Source organism: Aulonocara stuartgranti (assembly GCF_965226115.1).
Source record: "Aulonocara stuartgranti genome assembly, chromosome: 7".
Classification (NCBI taxonomy): domain Eukaryota; kingdom Metazoa; phylum Chordata; class Actinopteri; order Cichliformes; family Cichlidae; genus Aulonocara; species Aulonocara stuartgranti.
In genome coordinates, this window is record NC_138945.1 from 19797661 (window position 1) to 19818944 (window position 21284).

Below are 21284 nucleotides of genomic sequence, written 5' to 3' on the forward strand. Positions count from 1 at the left end.
GTCAGAAGGAAGAGCGCAGGGCAAGCTAGCAAGACAGAAGTTAAGCTCTCCTTGCAACATGGACCTCCCCCACCCTCATTCAGATCTGGCGTTTGGAATTATTTTGGTTTTCATGTGACATATGACCCTGAAGGTAAGCGAGTCATGGACTAAAGTAAAACAGTATGTTGGATGTGCCATGCAATGCTCAATTACATGGGTGGGAACTAGTGTGTTAGCGCAGTTAGCTCGTTAACGTGTTGGCCGTCTAGCCCCATGCACGGGGGATCGGCGGTAGCTCGTTAACGGAGATTTGCCTTGTTGTGGCGTTAAGGTCATTTCAACGAGATTAACCTGAAAGCGCTAGTGGGAACACAACGAATATGACTGCACATTTACGCCGACATCATCCTAGTGCAAAGACAAAAACAACAAGCACGCATGCTACAATGATTCTCCTTATGGGGACCTGATATGTTTAATATGCTGCTGAGAATATAGCCCAGAAGAAGCAGATAGTATAGCTTTTATTTTGGAAAGAGCCATTTCTCTGTAATACAGGGCTCGCAATATCGCTAGCCCGACGTCCTGGGGCTAGCGATTTTTCCAGTCGGGCTACCAAAATCGATATCTGCCCTGCCCGTCGGGCTATTGTAGGAAGGAAAAATATATGTCAATGCTTTTGCATTCTTTCAGAAATGTAGCTGGGTAATTATGTCATTGGCATCGGTGAGCCACTGTCAATATGTGACATATTTGCGCTTGTTTTTTTGCTTTCACTTTGCAATCGCGCGAACTGTGTATAGAGAGCGACAGTACTGATTGGTGAGTGATGATAATTTGTGCACCAATTCCTCTGACATCGTCTTATTAATCGTTAGCTTACTACGCAAACATGACAAGTGAAATCTCCCGCAGCTTAAACATGTAAGAGGTTGATCGCACAGAGAATCGCTGAGCGTTATGTGAATGCGTGTGTAAAAGCAGCAGGATATATATTTCAGTTCTGCTGAGCCAAATAAGACAGGTCAGGGAGAAGAAGTGACAGCCAAAGAAAAGCTTACCACAAAACGGAAAAGTTATGACAAATGAGACTATAAGGCAAAAAGAAAGTGCAGCTTTATGGTTTCATGGACAAAAGAATTTCTGTGGCTGCAATATGATGAGCTATATAACCAGGGCTGCACATTAGTGGTCCGCAGGTGCGCATTCGCTGTCAAAATAAAAAACACGCACAAGGGTTAGGGTTAAATTTAAAAACTGTACTTTTGAGTTAAAATATATATTTATAATTTTAATAAATGACAAATTAAAAAGGCATGAACATTTTTTTGTGTGTATCGTTGCACCCCTAATATATATATATATATATATATAATTTATTTTTATTTTTTTCCCAGATATCAGAACCATCATTGGCTCTTCTGTGATGCAAATGCCCCCTTTAAAAAAAAAACAAAAAAAACCCCCGAATGGTTTGTTGGCCTAGCATGATGAAACCAGATAATCTTGCACATTGGTTGAGAAACACTGCTTTAATCAATATGGCGAAGAGGACTTTATTTAACCTTTAAAGAACATACGACTGGCTCTGCCTTGATGTCTTTATTGACAGAAAACATTTAGAAAAAAAGCAGTGTAATGAAAGAAAAACAGACGCTGCAAAAATGATCAAATAACAGAAAAAACGTAAAAACTTAGATGACATTTATTGTGAAAATAAGCAAACTAAACAAAAAAAAACCATAAATAGCATTATTTGGTATTATCCTGTAATAATATATTCTCTGTTTAACATTTTTGTTTTTACTTTTTAAAAATGTATTTGTACTGGACATTTTGGATCAAGAGTTAACACATAAGAAAGAACTAAACAGAGATGAACATGTCTGTGTTATTACACGTGTCAAAATACGGTTGAAAGTAGAAAAAAAGAATATTTTCTGTAATGCAAACCATCTTATAGGTATACTGGATTTGATAACTACAGAATATGACATAAGCAAAGTCATAAAGTATAAACAAATGTTTATTTAGCTCATTTACATGGAGTGAAAGAAATATCTTGAACATAAAAGAATCAAATATAAAAGGATCATCTGAATGACTTTCACACAGAAGAATGTGATTTTGTGTAAAATAAAACACAAAAGACAAGTCAGGTATCTCTGTGTATCTCTGTGACTACACTCAAACATGTGTAATGTCACATTTCTTCTTTAGTATTGCACTGGCAAGTTTTCATATCTTTGTCACATTTGAGTCACGTGGAATAAAAACCTTAAGATTAAAAGTCCCGTTCTGACTTTCTGAGTCATCGTCAATAATTTACATTTACATTTTATCACATTAATTTATGTGGCCGCAAATTAAGTAAATGAAAACACAAAGTAGCCTACATGTTCACGTCTATCTTAATTTAAATATTTAAAAAGGAAGTGATCTTTAGTCACACTGTGGGCATAAATATGTAAAGATGGGTTACAAATTAAAAGATGGTGGGCAGGTCCAGTTGATTTCGCTTTTGCATGAAGAAGAAAGGAAGCTTTGGTCGCCGAGACTGCTCGACTCGCTGGTGTTTCACAGGGAACAGTGACTAAAGTGACATCTGCATTTAGCAGAGTGGGAAAACAAATCAGTGGGTAGGTTTAAAAACAACAACTGATGGCGCATATTTGATGTGTGCAAGACAAACGGAGCGACTCTTCCTCAGGTGGCAGAGTGTCAGCGATCTGACGACATCAGCATAACAATCCATCATCAGCTACACAGACAGAGATGCTGCTGTGGTTTGTATCAAAATGAATGCACAGCTGAACTTTTTGTGGACAAACCCACTAAAGCACTATTTGTCAGAAACGTGGAAATAAGTGCCATGGCCGGATGAGTCATCCTTGATCCCATTCTCATGTCTGGCATCAAAAACCGGTACAGGCCTGAATGCTAGAACCCCACAGCGAGGGGATTTAGTGATTTTATGTTGTGACGGGCATTTCAACCTCACGCCTAATGGTCCACTCATCCCTACTTAGAGGGAAATCTTGCTGCAAGCCAGCGCACCACCTTCAATCGCTTAATAAAACATGTCTATCCAGATGTGATTACAATCCCCGTCTAAAGGACACGAGGGTTCAAAGTCTCCAAATCTCAGCCTGCTCAAACACATATTTTGGACCAATGTGTGAGACAGACAGACACCTGACAACTGGCAGTCAATTAACTTACTAAGATTCATAACTTTGTGTTGGGTTTTCCTGTCATTTCTAACCCATCTGTATATGCCACACTTTTTGGGAAACACCCAGAAATTAAGTGATTCATGTTATACTCTCACTTCACTACAAAAGTGAAACGCCTACACCAAACACTGCCTGAAGCTTGTAGCATTTACAAAAATTAAAAATATTAATAAAACAAAGAAGACCAATAAACAATAATTTATATGTATATATTAAAAACAACCTACAAGACCATTTAAGGCTTTATAAAAGTCCTTAATTGTTCACAAGCACGTTATTCAACCCCCGCCCACTAGGTGGCAGTGCTCCCCAATTTATATAAAACCTGCAGGAAGGATCACTTAGTTTTACTGACCATCCAGAGCAGACAGTGTTCAGGAGTTATTCACAGAAGGCACGCAGTTCACAGTCAACTTAAAGCTCAAAATTTTAGGCTCCACGTTTTCTTCTGGAGAGCGCTGAAAAGCACCTTACAGTACAGATGGATGCTGCAGGAAGTGTCCGACTCTCCACTTCAACAGTGAAGATGCGCAGACAAAACAGTTTCTGTTATGTTGAGTCCTTAAAAACAAAGTCCTCACATCTTGTCATTAAAAGGAGAAGCTTTAGATTTTGGTAACCACGTGTTTGTTTTCTAGGTGTGAGTTAGATGACAAGACAGACTTAAGCCTGCATTAGCCTAGTGCAAAGACTGGAAATGCAGGTAAAAGAGAACTAGACAGACCCAACCAAAAGATGAACAAAAAAAACTTAACCCAACAAGACAGGGAGGGATTTTCCCGGGTAGACCATCTCAATAGTTCTCAGCAAGACAGCAAACAGGAGCATTTCACAGCAATCCGCTTAAAGCATAAAGTTCAGATCAGCTGGGTTCACCAGCTCCGATTGCACAGAGAGCCACCGTAATTCAGCCGCTGACTCCAGCATTCAAGTCTTCTTAGCGTTCGAGTTTTGCTGCAGTTTCTGCTTGCGGAGGTGAGCTTCAATCTCGTGCCTGAAGAAGAGCATCCCCAGCTGGCCGTGCGAGGCCTCGTTCATGGCCTTGGACTGCATGCACATGCGGTACTGGTCGGGCGGGAGCTCGTCGGCGCAGTGCTTCTCGTGCCACAGGTGGAACAAGCCTCGCGACGGCGCTCGAACCACCAGAAGGTTGCTGTGGAGGTACTTCCTGTAGAGGTGAACATCTTCGCCGCCCCAGCCTTTGATGTCGATGTCAAAACCTCCTGGGCAGAACAGAAGGAGAGCGTGCGATAGGAAACTTTCCGCATTTTTAAAAAATTTTTATTTTATTTTTACAATTTTCTAAACATTTTTTTAGTTCCAGAGTTTTTGGATGCTGATTATGAAATCTGATTAGAGTTTGTGGTGTGTGATCATAACCACGGCCTTGTTTTGTTGTTTCTTGTGGGGACAGAAAAGACATTTGGACTTTGTGACCAGGCGATCTTAAACCTGTCACATTAGACGCCAGAACTCCTCGTGCCTGCTTTCAGTTGCACTTTGTACCTCCCTGCAGTTTTATTTTGTTTATGCCGTCTCTCCCTGTCTGCCTTATTTTGTTATTTTGCATTTTTTTGTTTTAAATTCAAGCTGCAGGGGCAAACACAGATAAGACACAACATTTGCACAAATGGATGCATTGTGCTTGTTTCTGAATGTGCACTCGTGGCCTAAAAAAAACAAAAGGACATCCTTATGATGAAACAAAGAGTGCAAACATGAACCACTAAATTATGCTTTTATAAAGAAATACGTTTGGGGAGACACATAATTTCATTTCACATCAAGAGTTCGGTGAGAAAGGAAACTGTGGACGCTAATCGTGTTTAGCTCTCGCACGTGTTTCGTTGTTCCCCGTCTCATTTTAAAGATTCCTTTAGAAAACTGTGACACAAACACAGAAGCAGACCCACTTACCACATTATTTGTTTCTCTCACCCACTTTACAGCTGAGTGGAAATAATTAGGATGTAATTGTTTTTCTCAGTTTGTTGTTGTTGTTGTTTACCCAGATGGAAATCCTCTTTCCACCCATCTCATGCTCTTTGGATTAAAGCTGTTTTTTAAACGAATGAAATTGGAAATAAAACTTTATCAGTCTACAAAGACGTTACATGCATTCCTTCTTTTCCTAAGAGATTTACCGGTAGTTCTCCCTCTGCTGTTACTGCAGATCACTGCAACTTCTGCATGCATGTACATTTACGTTTTAGAGATCCAAAGGGGGAAATGGACACGGCGGACCAGCGTGTCTGTTACACGCTTTGCCTTGATGCGTGTGGTTGGACTGGTTTCATTAACGTGACATTCAGTTCGGTGCCTCCACAGTCACTTGATCTCCATCCAGTCAACAACTTTCAGGACGTGACAGAATGGGAGATTCCCATCATGGATGTGCAGACTTTTGTGTGATGCTATCATGTCAACACGGACCAAAATCTCTGAGGAATGTTTCCAGCACCTTCTTGAATCTGTGCCAGGAAGAAGAAAGGCAGTTCAGATGGAAAAAAGGGTGCCCAACCTGATACTAACAAGGAGTGCCTAATAACATGGCTAATGAGTGTATTTACATCCTTATAATGACAATAATGATGCGACAAACATCGATTTCTGCACCACCATAATGTGACTAAAGGTCTCATCCTTGCCCCTCCTCTAAAAACTGCCTGGCTCCACCGCTGAACGATTAAACAGCTGGCCTCTGTTTATGTAAAATAATCTGCCAACTTGCCATGCATCAATTAAACTCTTTTAAACTTTTTTTTTTTACTGCATATTTATCTTTATATTGTGTTAGTTAATCATCTCTCAGCAGAGCCAGGCTAGCTGTTCATTCTGTTTCTAATGTCTTCTGTGTTTTTTTCTTTAGATCCCATTTAGTTTTCAGCTCTGGGATCGATACGCGCTCATAAATAAATACATGAAGTGGAATACAACTTGGAACATAAAGTGAGTTAACATTACTATTTCCCCATAATGCCAAACTATCCTTTTACAACACTCCTGGCCTTGGAGCTGTGTTTTACAATTTGGCATAGTTAAGTGAGGACATTTGCATGAATGTGTGTGCATGTGTGTGGGCCCTAAACAATAAAGCACTCAGAGTTCCACAGTAGCCTCTAATTGATTTCACTTTGGAGGCAAACTAAATTGATGTAAATCTGTCTACAGAGCCAATATTCCTTGCCAGATATACAGATGGAGAGGACACGGGGCGATGAGATATGCTAATATATGCTGCTGCAGCTCAGAGCTGTTTCACGCAGAGTGATATAATAAAATCTCCTCCCTGTTAAGAAAAGTAATGCGATACTGAACCATTTGGGCCGTGAGGGTTTTTTTTTTTTACATCCATTAAGCGGTGGCGCCGTTAAGAGTGGCAAAGTGCACATTTTCAGAGGACCATTTTCGCCCTGCGTTACGTAACACCTGCACACTGATAATCAGCCCCCAGGAGCAACTGTTTACCAATTCCTCGCTGCAAAGATGCGCCGATGGGCACGATGCCCGTGTCAGGATTGTAAATAACCGTCATATTTACCGATGTTGAGGAAGTCGGACCTATACTGGCAGGTCATGCCGAAACCGAAATCCCTCCAGAAGCCCGTGTCTTTCTTGATCACCTACAGGAGGAAATAAGCGAGCGTTAAACAGCGTGTGGAAAGAAATACTAGTCCAACACACAGGATTTGTCCACTTATAGCAACTGGAGAGGTGAAGTGTTTTTAAACTGTTCTGCAATGCAGCGCCACGCTGAGTGTGGTATTTTCCACAAGTGCGTGGCAGGGTTTGAAAAAGGGATGAAAAGAAGGTGTGTGTATGTGTGTGTGTGTGTGTGTGTTACCAGCTGTTGTTCTACTGCTGGGATACGATCGGGACTTCCATAGATCACACTGGGGTTGTACTGGCTGAATAACACCGGGTAGAAGACCTTTTTACCTGAGATGCAGAAAAAAAGAACTGTTAGATGAAGCAGCTGTAATCTGATGGGAATGTGTGCATTACTACTACACAATAGAAAATAAGAAGAAAACTTAACAGGCCCACTCAACTCAGCCTGAGATAACTGAAAATCCAATTATAAAAATCTGTCACCAGGGTTGTTACAAATACCCAGAGTTGGCATTTTGTCTTGTCATTAAAGTGTTTTGCATGCCGCATGTCTCATGGGAGTTTACAGCAGTCATCTCACCAGGCTGTGCGTTGAGTCGGCAGGTGTTGAGGAAGTCGGCGGTGAAGTAGATGTCCACGTCGCAGAAGAAAAGTAACACGTTGCCTCCCTTCCAAGCTCGGGCGCCGATGTCCAGACCCCGCCCCCGAGAGAACTCCTCGTCCAGCTGCATCAGCGTGTAGTTCTTAAAATTTGCTTCCCTTTAGAAAGGCGAAGAGAAGTAGTTTGGGTAATTTAGCCAACTTTAGAAGCACTTTAGAAGCTAGAAAAAAAGCCTCACAATTTAATGAATTAATAGGAAAGAAAGTTGAATTCCAGTGAAATAACAAACAGCATGGTGTTATCTGCAAGCACTGTTGTTTATTTTGCCTACAAAAATCATATCAATCTAAAGCAGCAGACTCATTAAGAGAGGTTAAGAAGAAAGTGCAGGCAGGGTGGAGTGGGCAGACATGAATGTCAGGAGTGATTTGCAACAGAAGGAAAGCAGCAAGATTTACAAGATGGTAGTGAGACCTGCTATAATGTATGTTCTGTAGACGGAGGCACCGACACAAAGAAGAAGAGCCTACAAAAATCATATTCACTCAACTTTGCTTGCTTCACATTTTGTCCCCAGTTATCCTCATGCCACAATTTACCCACTACAGAAGCAGAACTTACTTCTCTTATTGATTGCACTCAAATAAATACAGTTTTTAATAATTTCATCTGAACAAATGTAGTTTATGAGCATCTGTAATCACTCATCTGCCTGCTTGCCTGGATGTTGGGCTGCGAGTCTATTCTTCAAGTCACTTTCACTTTCCCACGCCATCAAACTCAGTGCTGACATCATCGCATCATTCATGCAACCCGCTTCCTCCCCATCACTGCCTCACCCCGGTAACAGAGCTCCATCCAAGCCTCCATCTTCATCTTCACCACTAGTGTCTAAATTCGGGTGGGTCCTGTCATTATTCCTATCACCTCTGACAATCCGTTCTCCCACGATGGGTCATCGGAGTCTAATCACTAAACAGCTTAATTAAATCCCACATCTCAATAAGTCATGTTCAATTCTTCCAAATGCTTTCCCCTTATATCGAAATGAAACTGTTCTTGCGGCATAATTTGAAGGCCATCTTTTGTATCCGTTCTCTTAATCGCTTCTCTGGTTCAGGTCCGGTCACCGGTCTAATGCAGGCTAACATATAGAGACATAAAATCTTTCACACCTGCAGCCAATTTAAAATCACCAGTTATCCCAACATGCATGTCTTTGCACAATGCTGCTGCTGAATAAATTCTAGCTGTAGGGCTCTGCTGTTGATTGAGTAATTTTTCTAGCACACTTTAATTTCCCCTCACAAAACATTACTGTGCTGCAACTGTGTTTCTAATTTATGATTTCTACTTAGCTGAATTGTGTTTAAATCTTACTTGGTGGTAATGAACTTTGGTAATGGTGATTTGACTGTTTGATATGCAGCCACTTTAACACTGAAATATAGCGCAGCTCCCACATTTTTCACAAATCTTGAGAGCTCATCTCGCTGAAGGGCCATGCGCCACAATTCAGCTTAACCAACTTTAGAATTTCTAATCCTCTGATTTCTGCTTTTTGAACGTTCCACCCAGAGATTAAACATGATGACGCACAAAAGTGCACATCAGCTCAAATTCCCACTCTTTTTACTCCGCTTCATGGGAAACTCAGCTGGTTCTGTCACTGGCCACTGAGTTGTTCAAGGCTGAAGCACGAGTGAAGAGAAACAGCTGGATCCAGATGTACACAGCTGCGGCTTTTCTTTAAGCATAACAATTTACACTGTTTGTGACTAATCCGTTCCTCATGTATGCGCATTCACAGACTCAGACAAAAACACACACACAACTGCATGGGCTTTGAATAAAGGATGAATAAGAAAGGGAAAAAAAAACAGTTCGCATATCTCAGTGTGAAGCAGGACAAACTGCATCCATCACCCTCCTTCATCCATGCGATGCTGGGAAACACGCTCTGTCAAGGAAAATCTGGATGACCAGAAGAAACATTTGGCCTGAGGTGGTTTGAATCATACTCCCCACATTTCTAAATCCCCGCTGTGCGAGTGTGTCACGTTTGCAACAATGTTCAGTGTGTGAAATTGATTCATGTATATTGCTGTGTAAAGCTTTTGTCTCGCTCCCTTCCGTTCAACCTCCCCCATAAATAAGACATGAAACCCTCTGGTCCCCAGTGGCTCTAAATTCAAAAGAAACAAAAACATGACACAAGTAATGAGACTATTTTATATAGTCTGAAAAACCACTTCTGCCTGTCATTTAAAGACACAGACAAAAAAAAAAAAAAGCTTTCACATCCCTGAACTGTCTTAACTTTAGAAAATCTGCGAAATGTTCATATACAGGTAGAAATATCTGGATGTCTGCGCTAACTTGCCCGCTCTGTGCTGTCAGTGCACGGAGCCTGGCCTCCACATCTACATCTCGAGTCTATAAACTCAAGCCGAGTCAGTCTGTTTCACCGTCTACACACAAGAGTCCCCGCGGACCCACCCGCTGGCACTAAACCGTCCACAGATGGCAGAGACGGAGAACAATAGCTCTGTTTGTCTTAAACAATGTTAACGCAACAGGAGCTTTATTCACATGTTGATTCAGGCTTTACTTTAATGGGAGACGAGCTTCCCATCGGCTCAGTCTGCAAATACATCATGATTTCTCGCAAACAAACCAGAACGCACAGTAACGTCGAGAATTTATGTGAAGTTGCCGGACGTCCTTCTGCTCTTTGTTTCGTGTCTTTAGTTTTAAAGCTGTAGTTTATCCCTGTTTGCTAGGAAATCCACTGAGAACAACTAAAGTCATTTTCGCATTGAAGATTTTAAAAGAATGAAACAAAAACTGGGATCATCATTTCAGAATGAACAAACAATATAGAAGGCGTGAACATTATAGATACCATTTTTAAGGACGTTTGGACAGAGATGTGGAGCTAGACGTTTTCCCCAGTTTCCAGTATTTATGCCAAACTAAGCTAAACTACTGTGAGGACTTGTAAAGTTAGTGGTACCACTAACTACATACCTGCTACCAAGAAGATGTCAGATGCCCGACTATTTCTTTAAAACTGATTTTAGATGTCAGATTGGTCCATTGGTGTAGTGGTTGACACTTTGGTTGTACATGTGAAAGGTCCCTTGACTGGAAGGAGACACAAACCCAGCATTAGTGGGCCACAAGCTAGTTCACTTCTACTGCTGGTCCCAAGCCCAGATGAAAACGGGAGCGCTGCATCTGGAAAATCTGTGCCAAATCAAACATGCGGATCCATCCCTTGGGAGATTAAGGAGCAGCTTAAAATACGCCTAAAAAAACTTTTACTTTTGGACAGAGCCAGGCTGCCTCGCCCTTGTTTCCAGTCTTTATGCTAATCTAGCTGCTTAGTGTGTTTAATTTTTACAGAGACATTTAGCTTAGTCAGAATATCCTGATTACTAATATTATTCAGGAACAAAATGCTACCGTCTCCACTTGTTTCCAGGAGTTTGTCTCTTGCTCAATCCTATAGGCATGCGGTATAAGTGTTCCTTCTGGTCCGCGAGTGGGTGGTGCTTTTGAAAATATTTCCACAATCAAGCACATGGTAGAGGTATGTTTGTGGGCAGGGGGGATAACTGACTTGATTGCATTTCCTTTTCTGGAGTGACTGACAAAAAGCTTGGATGAGGCAGCCTGTGAGGGCCCTTCAACAGGGAACTTGAGTTAATTTATTTGTAATATAATCAACGTTATTGTCTTGTAATTTGATACTGGAGTAAGCGGTTTATTTTCAAGGCATTTTGCTGTTCATTATCTTCTTTTAATCAGTTGGGATTTTCATGGCTTGTTCTTTGGTTCATTTTAATAACAGTTCATCCAGGGATACACTTTTACTGGCTAAGTAAGTGTGTGTGCGTGTTTTATAAAAATCTTGTCATGCATATTTTATTTAATATTAGACATCAAGAGTTTGTATATTGAATGAGTGCCATTACTTAACATACCACTGCTAAAATGCTTCCTGGCTCGAATAGGAAAAGATGACGCTGACTATAAAGCGGTTTTCTAGGCTTGCAAAGCAGTCGCTGCCTGCTACGTCGCTCTTAATACAGAATCTAAGCTTTGCTTCAAGTGATTTTCCTCTTTGAATAATGCTTCCACACATTTATGTGTATTTGTGTCTCATGACTGCAAGTCCAGAAATATGAGCATAGACCCCACATTTGTGTGTCAACTTAATCCAGAAATAAATCCTTGTTTTCTAAATTACTTTTTATATCTGCTCTTTTTCTCCCTTCCTACCCACAGGCATCAGCCTCCTCCTCCCAACACACACACTTTTATGATCTAAAATAGTCAATTTGTTTACTGTAGGCGTGATGGTACCTAATGGTACTTAGTAGGAGTGAAATTGTTGAAATTGTGTCAGATTGAGTGAATCTGTAAAGAGCTTCCCTGTTGTGTCTAAGCAGCAGGTCTTATCCTGTTAGTTCTGCTCAGTCAGGACAGGGAGGGGAGGACTGACTGCAAATATGGTGCATCTAATATGAGGCCATATACACATTTCTCTTCATTTTCAACACTTCTTGAAGATATCACAGAAGCAAGCTTGCAATTTAGTCATGCGGTATATGTCTGAATGATTTGCCAAAGTGTAACCCCATTTCTTTGGACTATGGGAGGAAGCCAGAGTAATCAGAAGGAATCCATAAAGAGAATACACAGACTGGATTAGAATTCAGGATTTTATTTTTTTAATAACTAACCAAAGTTGGCACCCTATTTAATATCACATCAGGCTGACAAATAAACAGCCTAATCAAAATAAATAGCTAGTGCTAGTCAATCTGTTAGCTGTGACGCTGTTAGCGTGATACCATGAAAGAGTTGTTTGACATATTGGTTGTTGGATGCTGCTAGATTACATCTGTCCCCTGCATTAAAAGCCTCAGTCGATAGTAGTTTACATAGAAGATGTTGACCTGTCTGCAAACTAATTCTAACTACTAGCCGTGCAGTGGCAAAACTTGACACAAACCGGACATGGAAAACATCCTTAAAAGCAAAAGCTGTGCTAACATGTTTCAAGAGGCACAAGTTTTACTTTGAAGGAATACGGTCTCCTGTGGGTTTCCAGTTTGAGTCGCACTTTTCACAGTTTCACTCCAGCTTGGATAGTAGCCAAGTGTTTCCGGACAAGTTGGCGCCTTTCATGCAAACTACGGGACACAATCTGCTAGCTACCAAAGCAGTTGCTAGGAAGTCTTGGTCAACGAGTTAATAAAAGGCAAAAAAGAATATGTGCATATTTGTAGGAAATACATATTCTTAGTAATATGCATTTTTTTCCAACGTTTGCCAATTGGCTGCAGGCGAGTCACTCTACACTGTCACGATTGTTGTACGTCCCAAAAGTTACCATCATATGCATCTGCAAAACCTCGCCACCCTCCAATCCAGTTTCTGTAATAACAGATATTTGTTTGATCAAAACAAGCTATATTTGATTAGCTATAAATTGTCCTTAGTGCTGATTTACTAATATTAGCAAAAATAAAGATGTGGAATTGCACCTGCTAAATATTAATATGTGAGCATTTAGCATTTAGGCCAGCCTCACAGACTCACTGGTACAACTGTAGTTTCCACCTAATACATACATAAAAATATAAATAAAAAAGTCAACTTCCACTTACTCAACATCTCTCAAGTGTTTTCTGTATTCAGCAATGCCAGTAGCTGCTTTTTTTTTTCTTTTCAAATTATGATTTTTTTACGTGCAATAAATTTTAAACGACTCATACTTCATGTTTGGCTGTCTTCTGTTTACAGAGCAGGGGGTGGCATGCATAACCTCTCTGGATGCTTGTTCTTTATGGCGAGCAGGGGAATCAGCAGTCCACGCATGTAATAAAGGGGTAAGTGCAAACTATAAAAAATGTAGACTCATGATCACTCTCTGACTGAGGCCCTTAGGCAAGACACCTACCAAAGTTAATAATGGTTTTTTCAAAATAGATCTGTATTAAAGGCATCAGATCTCTTCATAATGAATATTGGAGAGCTTTCAAACTCATGAGAGATTTGGATATTATTTCATACACTTATAATCTTCTTCCAACTTCTCAACTTTATTTTCGTGCTCACTCAAAGCTCCCAGTGGGTTTTTCTGAGATCGTTAACCCTTCTGTGCAATGAAGTAATGGCACAAATTGCAAAAGGCAAGTTGCTACAAGATAAAGAGAAAGGAATGACAAAGTGATCTCATCCTTTGATGCTTTGTCTCTCCAAATTTCTGGGCCTTTTATCTTTGTGAGATTTTCATGTATAATCCTTGGTGACACCCTTTTTCCATCCCCGGAAAAATCTGTGGTTTGTTCAAGTTCTTTCAGCTCTGATATCTTATCTTTACACCTCTTCTCTTACTTCCTCTCGCTCTGTTTTTCCCTCAGCCTTTGGCTCCCCTCTGCATCTGAAACACAGTAATTATTCATATGTATCGACTGGTATCTCCACAGAACAGATCACTCATTCTTCTCCATCCTTTACACACAATCCGCCCCCCTCTCCGTCTCCATTGGTTTCTGCTCCACTCATGTTGTGTTGAATCATTATCTTCTAGCATGTAAGGCTCGAAAACATACAAGGCCCTGTGGGTTTGAGTCTGAGTTTAGGCTTTGAAGTGTGCATGTGTTAAGAACCACATTTGAAAGCTGCAACTGATTTTCTGTATGTTTAAAAAAAGACAATCGCTGGAGAGTAAGGCCCTGCTTTCTGGAACCTTGCTTTTTAATAGCAAATACTTTTATACTGACTTTTAATACGTATACTCTCAAATAATGATCACCTGCAGTAAAAAAAAGGTAATAATTTAAACCCTGTAGAGAGGTTGATATGGGCTGAAAAGCTGCCTGAGAGCCCGGACAATTTAGATCTTGTTAGGCTCTTGGGAAATTGGCCTCAAGTAGTTTATATTGGCTGTGGGTAGTCATGTAAATGCTTCCCAAACAAATTTGAGCAGGGACACTGTGCTATTTAAAAGTGGGGAGTGTGACTGCAATGTGATTTAATAGAAAAAACAAAAAAAACACCAAGACAAATAGCTAGAGGTGATATGTGACAAACTAAACCAAGTTATAGTGTTAAATTGAATTTGCTGGAAGTGCAGAATCTTATCAGTCGCTAATGATGCCAACATGCTGCAAACAGATATTGACTTGCTGGCCAATTAAGGCATGTGCTCTGTGTGAACCAGTTTCGTTTCACAGAAACAGCCCTCTGGTCAGTCCTCTCCTTGACTTGGTTTTTAGGGTGGAATCTGGATAAACTGAAGAAAATAAGAAAATGTTGCAGGGTATATAATATAATGTACTTAGAAAGTACTATTGTAAGTCGGAGCTATGTATGTATAAAGGAAAAAATTGATAAAAACAAAAAACGGAAAAATAAAATAAGCATTAGCTCACATTTGGGAGATGTCATTTAGTTAAAAAAAAGCTTAGAAGATTTGCGACACCTTGCTCTTTAATTAAATCACTGTATAACTGCACGTATCAGGGCTTAGCTGTGCTTTGTGTTTAGTGAGGAGATGTTAACCCTAAAATGTTAAAGTATGTTGGTTAACATCAAAGCATGCTAGCATCATTAGCATGCTAACATTAATGTTTACCTCATGGTATCAATCTGTCTGTTTGGTTACCTGGTAAATCCTTCTACATTGCCAATTTTTGAGCAACCAAAATAGGAAAAAGGTAAATGTTAAACCCCTGAAGGTTCATTTCTATATCTGATATAGGCAACCATTTACCGAAGGGCTAAAATGGTGCATTTATAGTAATTATGCATCTATAACACTTTATAAAAGAGTCATTCCTACTATTCGGTGCCATTTCAGTGTGATCACTCTTCATCAAAAAATACAAAATTTTGAATTATTTTAACATTTCATCTAAAAGAGGGATTTTCAACCTATAAGAAAAATGTATTGGTCCAGCTAAGGATATTATATTATAATATTTTTTAAAATCAAAGTCTTTACCCATGACGTGCCAAATGTCCACCCTGTTACAGGACATTCAATTTTCTATTAATAACTGTTTTGAATACACAGTTATAGTAATATTTACATTTTCTAAAAGCTACAATGTCCCTTTTTAAAATCTGCAAGGAAATTTCATGTTACAGTGCATAGCAATAACAGGGGTGACGGTAACAGGGGGGAGATTTTATGCTAAACTTAGCCATTACTACTAGTATGATGAACAACAAGCTAGTACATGGTGACCACTAAGAACCATTTTTAACATGTTTATTAGCCATATTATAAAAATTACAAAAAAAAAATTGTTTCCACTATTAATAAGCGTAACAGGTTGGACGTGTTATGCTTTGCCACATTACAAAATCTTGCTAAAACATTGAAAAAAGGGTTGATTAAAGAGTGGTACTTACTCGTCTTCTTCTTGAAAGTTTTCCCTCCAAAATATGTTACATCCGGGAGTGTCATGTGACTAAAAGAATAATCAGGTGATGTGTTCTATGGAATTCTTATCAGAGTAACAGGGGTGACAGTTGATTCAGGGACACAACATTTTTTAAAGATTTTAAGTATTAAACATGCATTAATAATAAAAAAGAACATTTGATGAGGAACATTAGAAATAAGCCAATCCAGAAATGATGAAAAATCTAGATTTTTTTTTTTTTTAAGTTATATTTGTAACTGAAGTCGAGCAAGCATGACTGGGGACATAGTACTTTAGTGACTTGTGCTAAAATAAAAGTAATTTACTTTTAATGTATTTATCCTGTGTATATATCAATGTGTTCTATGGTAGAGGGGGGTTAAACATACAAGAAAATGGTTTAGAAATAAGCATTAGACAAGTTTTACACTAAATATACCATATTATGTCATTAGGACTCAAATGGCACCGAATAGTAAGAATGACCCAAAAGCATTGTGTCATTTTGATTTCATGACAAAGTGGCATGACGGTTAGCACTATAGTCTCATAACAAGAATGTGTTGTGTTTGGCTGGCCTTTCTGTGTGCTGTTTACACGTTCTCCCAGTGCCTGGGTTCTCTCTGCACCTTTGCATTTGCATGTTGGGTAAATGTGTGCTTCTAAATTGGCAACAGGTGTGTATGTGAGTGAGAATAGTTGTCTGCCTATGTATAACATCATTTTACTATATTCACTGTATTTATAGACTATATGAAAAGTCTAAAATATAGCTATACAGAATTCATGGTTTACCCATAGATATCACTACATCTATGCAATCATGATGACAGTTATTATACCAATAATTTATTACACACTTAATGGGGGTGGGCAGTGTTTGGATGATGACTGTACAACAAATACACTTGTTTTTTTAGACAACCAGACAACGACTGGTTGATGTGGTCCCTTAATTACACAGACGTAAATCCATTTTGCACACAATGACTCCTATATTTATCTATTTATTTATATAAACAGGAAGTACCACTGCTATTTCTGACTTTTCTCATAGTGATTAGCTTAACAACTGCACAAACACAGCAAACAATACTGCTGCGTGGCCATGTACTAGTTTATGTAAATTTATCTAATCTTTATAGCTGTACAACAAAAACAAAAACAAAAAACCCCTGACAGTTTTAAAAGCAGTGAGCAGGGTATTATATAGTTAAAGCTAATTTCCAACACCAGTCCATTCATGTACGCTATAAATGGGTGACAACAGTTAAAGTGTCAGATTAGAGCTGGGATGTAATTCTGTCACTATACTTGGCATTTATAGACTCCAGTCCGCTTATAAAAAAAAGAATAATGCTTAACTCTTAAAAATAAATCATTACCTGCAGCAACACATACAGACGTGCACCTCTCCTTGCAAGCTAAAGAGCAGGTTACATTTGACTGTATCTGTGCATAGTCTGTCTGTGTCAGATCCCAGATACGAGAACAACAAGCCATGATAATTCCCAGTCATTTCAGCCTCAGCCTGAATGTTAGATAAAAGGGAAGAGGAGTGCAGGCTTGATTACACCCAGTGATTCACACCCAGATATGTTTCCACACAGCTCAGGAATACAGTAGAATGAGAAGAGTACAAAGAGATGGAAGTTCAAAGCAGAAAAACTACCGGAAATTCCAGTTTATTTAATGCCGTTCTTTCCCAGACTGCACCTTCAGCTCCAACTCTTTTCAATTTCTGTTTTGTACAAACTTTCACTGTCACTTATTTAAGAAGGCTCCCACACTAAAATCAATGAGGCCTCGGGTTAACTGTATGTTTTTTGTGTCTGCCTTTCACATTCACAGGTTCTAAATTTGCCTTCTCTACACTTGATCTGACACTTTGCTTTAAGACCGTGCAATGCTATCTTTTTTTAAATCTCCACGGTTTCCTCTCAGCACGGTGAGACAAAGACACGCTGTGTGATCCCGGTGATAGTCCTACTGATTCAAGGCCACACAAAAACCTTCGAGGCTGGGGAAACGACAAGTGTCACCATAGCAACCCCCTCAGGGAATCTGCGGCGCAGCGGATCTGACTCCCGATTGGGCGACAGCGATCCCTCTCCGAGAGATGTGGGTGTCCGTGCGAGAGGGCAGCAGGATCACAGGCTTGTTGTAATTTATCTGTGCTGGCTGGTAGCTCTCAGCTACCCGGCATGGGTGGCACACTGCTCTATTATTTATCAGACAGATGACTGGCTGTGGCAGAATGGCGAGCCAGGAGGTGTGTGCGCTTTGTGCACCAAGGAAATGTTTATAGGGTAAGAGTTGAAACAGTGGAAACATTTCTACAGCGCGTTCCAAAAGCGGGTACACGGCTGGGGCTGCGTTCACTTCATTACGTAAATTGCATTTCATACTCTTGTGTTGGGAATTATAATTCAAAGACCACTTCTTGGCTCCACTTCCAACCCACCTGGATGTGTTCTCCAGAGTGCTCTGGACTTCGCTCATCTGCTCTTTCCCAAAATACACCACCGTCAGATGGACCCGGCCGTCCTGACGCACGCAGACTTCCCTGTACATAAACACAAACATGCAAAGGAAGCGATATTAAGGATGAAAGTGTGTGAGGAGAATGGGATTTGGGGGTGTGCAGGAAGGAAGAGGACATGAGGGGTTTTAAAAATACAGCTTTGGTTGGAGGATCTATCCATGCAGTGCCAAAACACAACAACTGTAATAATGAAATGAATAGCTGCTTAAGTAGTTCATCATAAGAGCCAAGTATTTTCTGATTTCTGCTTTATAAAGCTGAATTTCTTTGGGCTTTGGCCAGCAGACTGAATACTGGATCTTGGAACCTAAACATTCACTATTTCCTGATGATTTATTCTAAAAAAGGAAATAAAATTTATCGTTTGTATCTGTATTCAAGGCTTTCCCCCCATTTTGACCCCGTATTAACACACAGAGGAAGCTCTTATTGTGAGTAAAACAGACACCAGGTGGAGATGCCTGAAAGCTCTTTGATGGAGACGTGTCAAATATATCACAAGCACACGCTGCAGATAATTCACCTCTCCCACGAGGTACGCATGCAAATGCGCAGATGTGCACACGCAGTTTGTCAACATCTTCCCCAAAGGGACGTTAGGGCAGGCGATTCATAGCATTCATAGCACACAACATGAGGCAAAAATGCTTGAAAAAAAATAAAATGTGCGGGGAATATTGAGCCAACATTTTTGCTGCAATTATTGACGCTGTCGCATAAAAGGCCCTCTATAAATGTTGGTCTAGAAGTAAATTGGAATAAATTGATTTTTTGTTGGGATCTGATGAGGCAGTCTAATTCTGTGCTGGGGCCAGAGCAGACAAAAACCCATCTCTTAATTATTTGAGTGTGTAAAAAGCAAGAAATCAATTTAAAAATCTGCCTGCATACAAAAAAATCTCACAAGCAGGACTTTTTATCTCCATAGTCTTTCCTTTTAATATATTAAGCATATTTTCAATTCCAACTGTGGACAAAGAACTCATAATAAGCTTGGATTTACCCAATGTTATCTCGAACACACACACACACACGCACACGCACACGCACACACACACACACACGCACACACACACTATTCTCTTACTCAGTGCACTTTTATAATAGATGAGGGTGAAGTGTTTGCTCAGCGACTCCCCAAGTCTTTCAAGTAAGTACACTTCTTGCCGTGCTGTATATCAAGTACCGCTGGTCTGCCAGGGGGGCATTTTAATGGGCTGCAACACTGCCACTAAAGTAGGATTTACCATGTAAAAAGAGCTGTGATAAGCAGCAGCAGCAGCAGCAGCAGCACAATAAATCACAGACATTAAGGAAGACATTTCCTCAGCTTTGACGGGCTGCAGGGCTGAACCAAGCATGTTTTGCTCTCAGGTGATTAGATTTGATAGCTGTGAGTGTGAATTATTACGAAAATTACGGAAATTACTCATTTTATTTTCACCTTAGAAACCTCCATTAACCCTGACCCTTTTTCTTAAAGAAAAAAAAATCTGTTGTGATTTTGTCTCATGCGTGCACCCGCTTGGCTCTACGTGTGGTTGAAGCTACAGTGCGGTGTATTTGAGGTGTTAGTCATACGCGTTAAAAGTGTGTATGAAAATAGATTCCCTATGGTAATGAGGTGACAAAAATGGCTGTGATCACCGAGAACATCTTTATTCATGTTCTGGTCTGAGTCATTTTAAGTCTCTCAGATTTGTTTATATTCAGATTATGCCTACCAGCAGCAAAATAAATTAACTGATAAGACAAAGCATGCAGTTTCAATAATGTTAATTACATGCCCAAAAAAAGTAAAAATAAAATCGCTCTGATGTTAATTTTCTTCCCTCTAATCTCCTCAGCCCCTGTCTCTGTCTGGTTGATCCTTAATTAAAGTTTGAAACTTGGTTTGAATAACACTGAGTATCGCATTTTTCTGAATTAGTAACATGCGATAGAAAGAGCCGCCACGAATAATTTATAGGGGTGCAACTGTCTGTCGACTTTGCAGGTCAAAACATCTAACTCACCTGAAGTTGTGCATGAACTGCTTGAACTTGTCCGTGCGTCGGGAGAGCGGGACGATGATGTTGATGAGCACATTGGTTGTGTCCACTCTCTCGTTTTTCACCTTCAGGAGTGGTCCGAAGGGCCGGAAGAGGACCAGGCGTCTGAATTCATTACTTGACTCCCCTCTGAAGGTCAGCTCGTACAACGTACCTTTGTCCTTTTCTGTACGCGTGATACCTGGCGGGGGAGATTTGGAGCATGAAATCAGGAGCAGATAAGTTAAATACAGTCAACATCATTGTTTCTTCTTATAAAACAGTAAGGGTGTAATTGTTTTCCACTATATGCTCACTCATCCACCTGTTGAACTGCTTCTTATTACAAATATCTAATCAGCTAATCAAATGGCATAGACGCAATTAATTTAAATGTGTAAACATGTTCAAGATGATCCATACCACTTTTTTCAGGTAAGAAAAGTAAACTGAGACTGCAGTTGGCACAGGCTCACCAAAAGTGGACAAATAAGATTAGAAAAAGACTACCCAGTGTGGTGCCTCGATTTCTGCTGAGACTTTCAGATGGCAGGGTAAGAATTTCGAAGGTTTTTGTCTTCTATCAAAGGTTCAGACAGATGGTGGATAACGGTCCTCGGGCCTAGTTTCTTGACACACCTTGGGCATCTTAGTACCAGTTGAATATCATGTAAACACCCCAGCTTACTGGACCATGTACATGTATTGTTTGATAACAGCATTTTGGTTATTTTGTAAGTGATTTAAGTGTTAGCCACATGTTTAGTGAGAGCTGTTAATTATAGATTTCATTTTCTGCCAAAAGGGAGCATTTAACAGGTATTTTTC

The 21284-nt window shown here is 40.0% G+C and overlaps 1 protein-coding gene across 1 annotated transcript in view; it reads right to left on the bottom strand.

The window, feature by feature from the left end:
- Positions 1-1569: 1569 nt before the first annotated feature.
- csgalnact1a (chondroitin sulfate N-acetylgalactosaminyltransferase 1a) overlaps positions 1570-21284 on the bottom strand; it is a 36334-nt gene continuing 16619 nt past the window's right edge. The window contains exons 3-8 of the mRNA XM_082538730.1: positions 20442-20658; positions 18346-18447; positions 7411-7589; positions 7063-7157; positions 6760-6841; positions 1570-4441 (exon numbers count right to left, since the gene is read on the bottom strand). Coding sequence (XP_082394856.1) covers positions 4146-4441; positions 6760-6841; positions 7063-7157; positions 7411-7589; positions 18346-18447; positions 20442-20658 — 971 coding nt within the window. The 3' untranslated portion in view covers positions 1570-4145. The remainder of the gene's footprint in view (positions 4442-6759; positions 6842-7062; positions 7158-7410; positions 7590-18345; positions 18448-20441; positions 20659-21284) is intronic.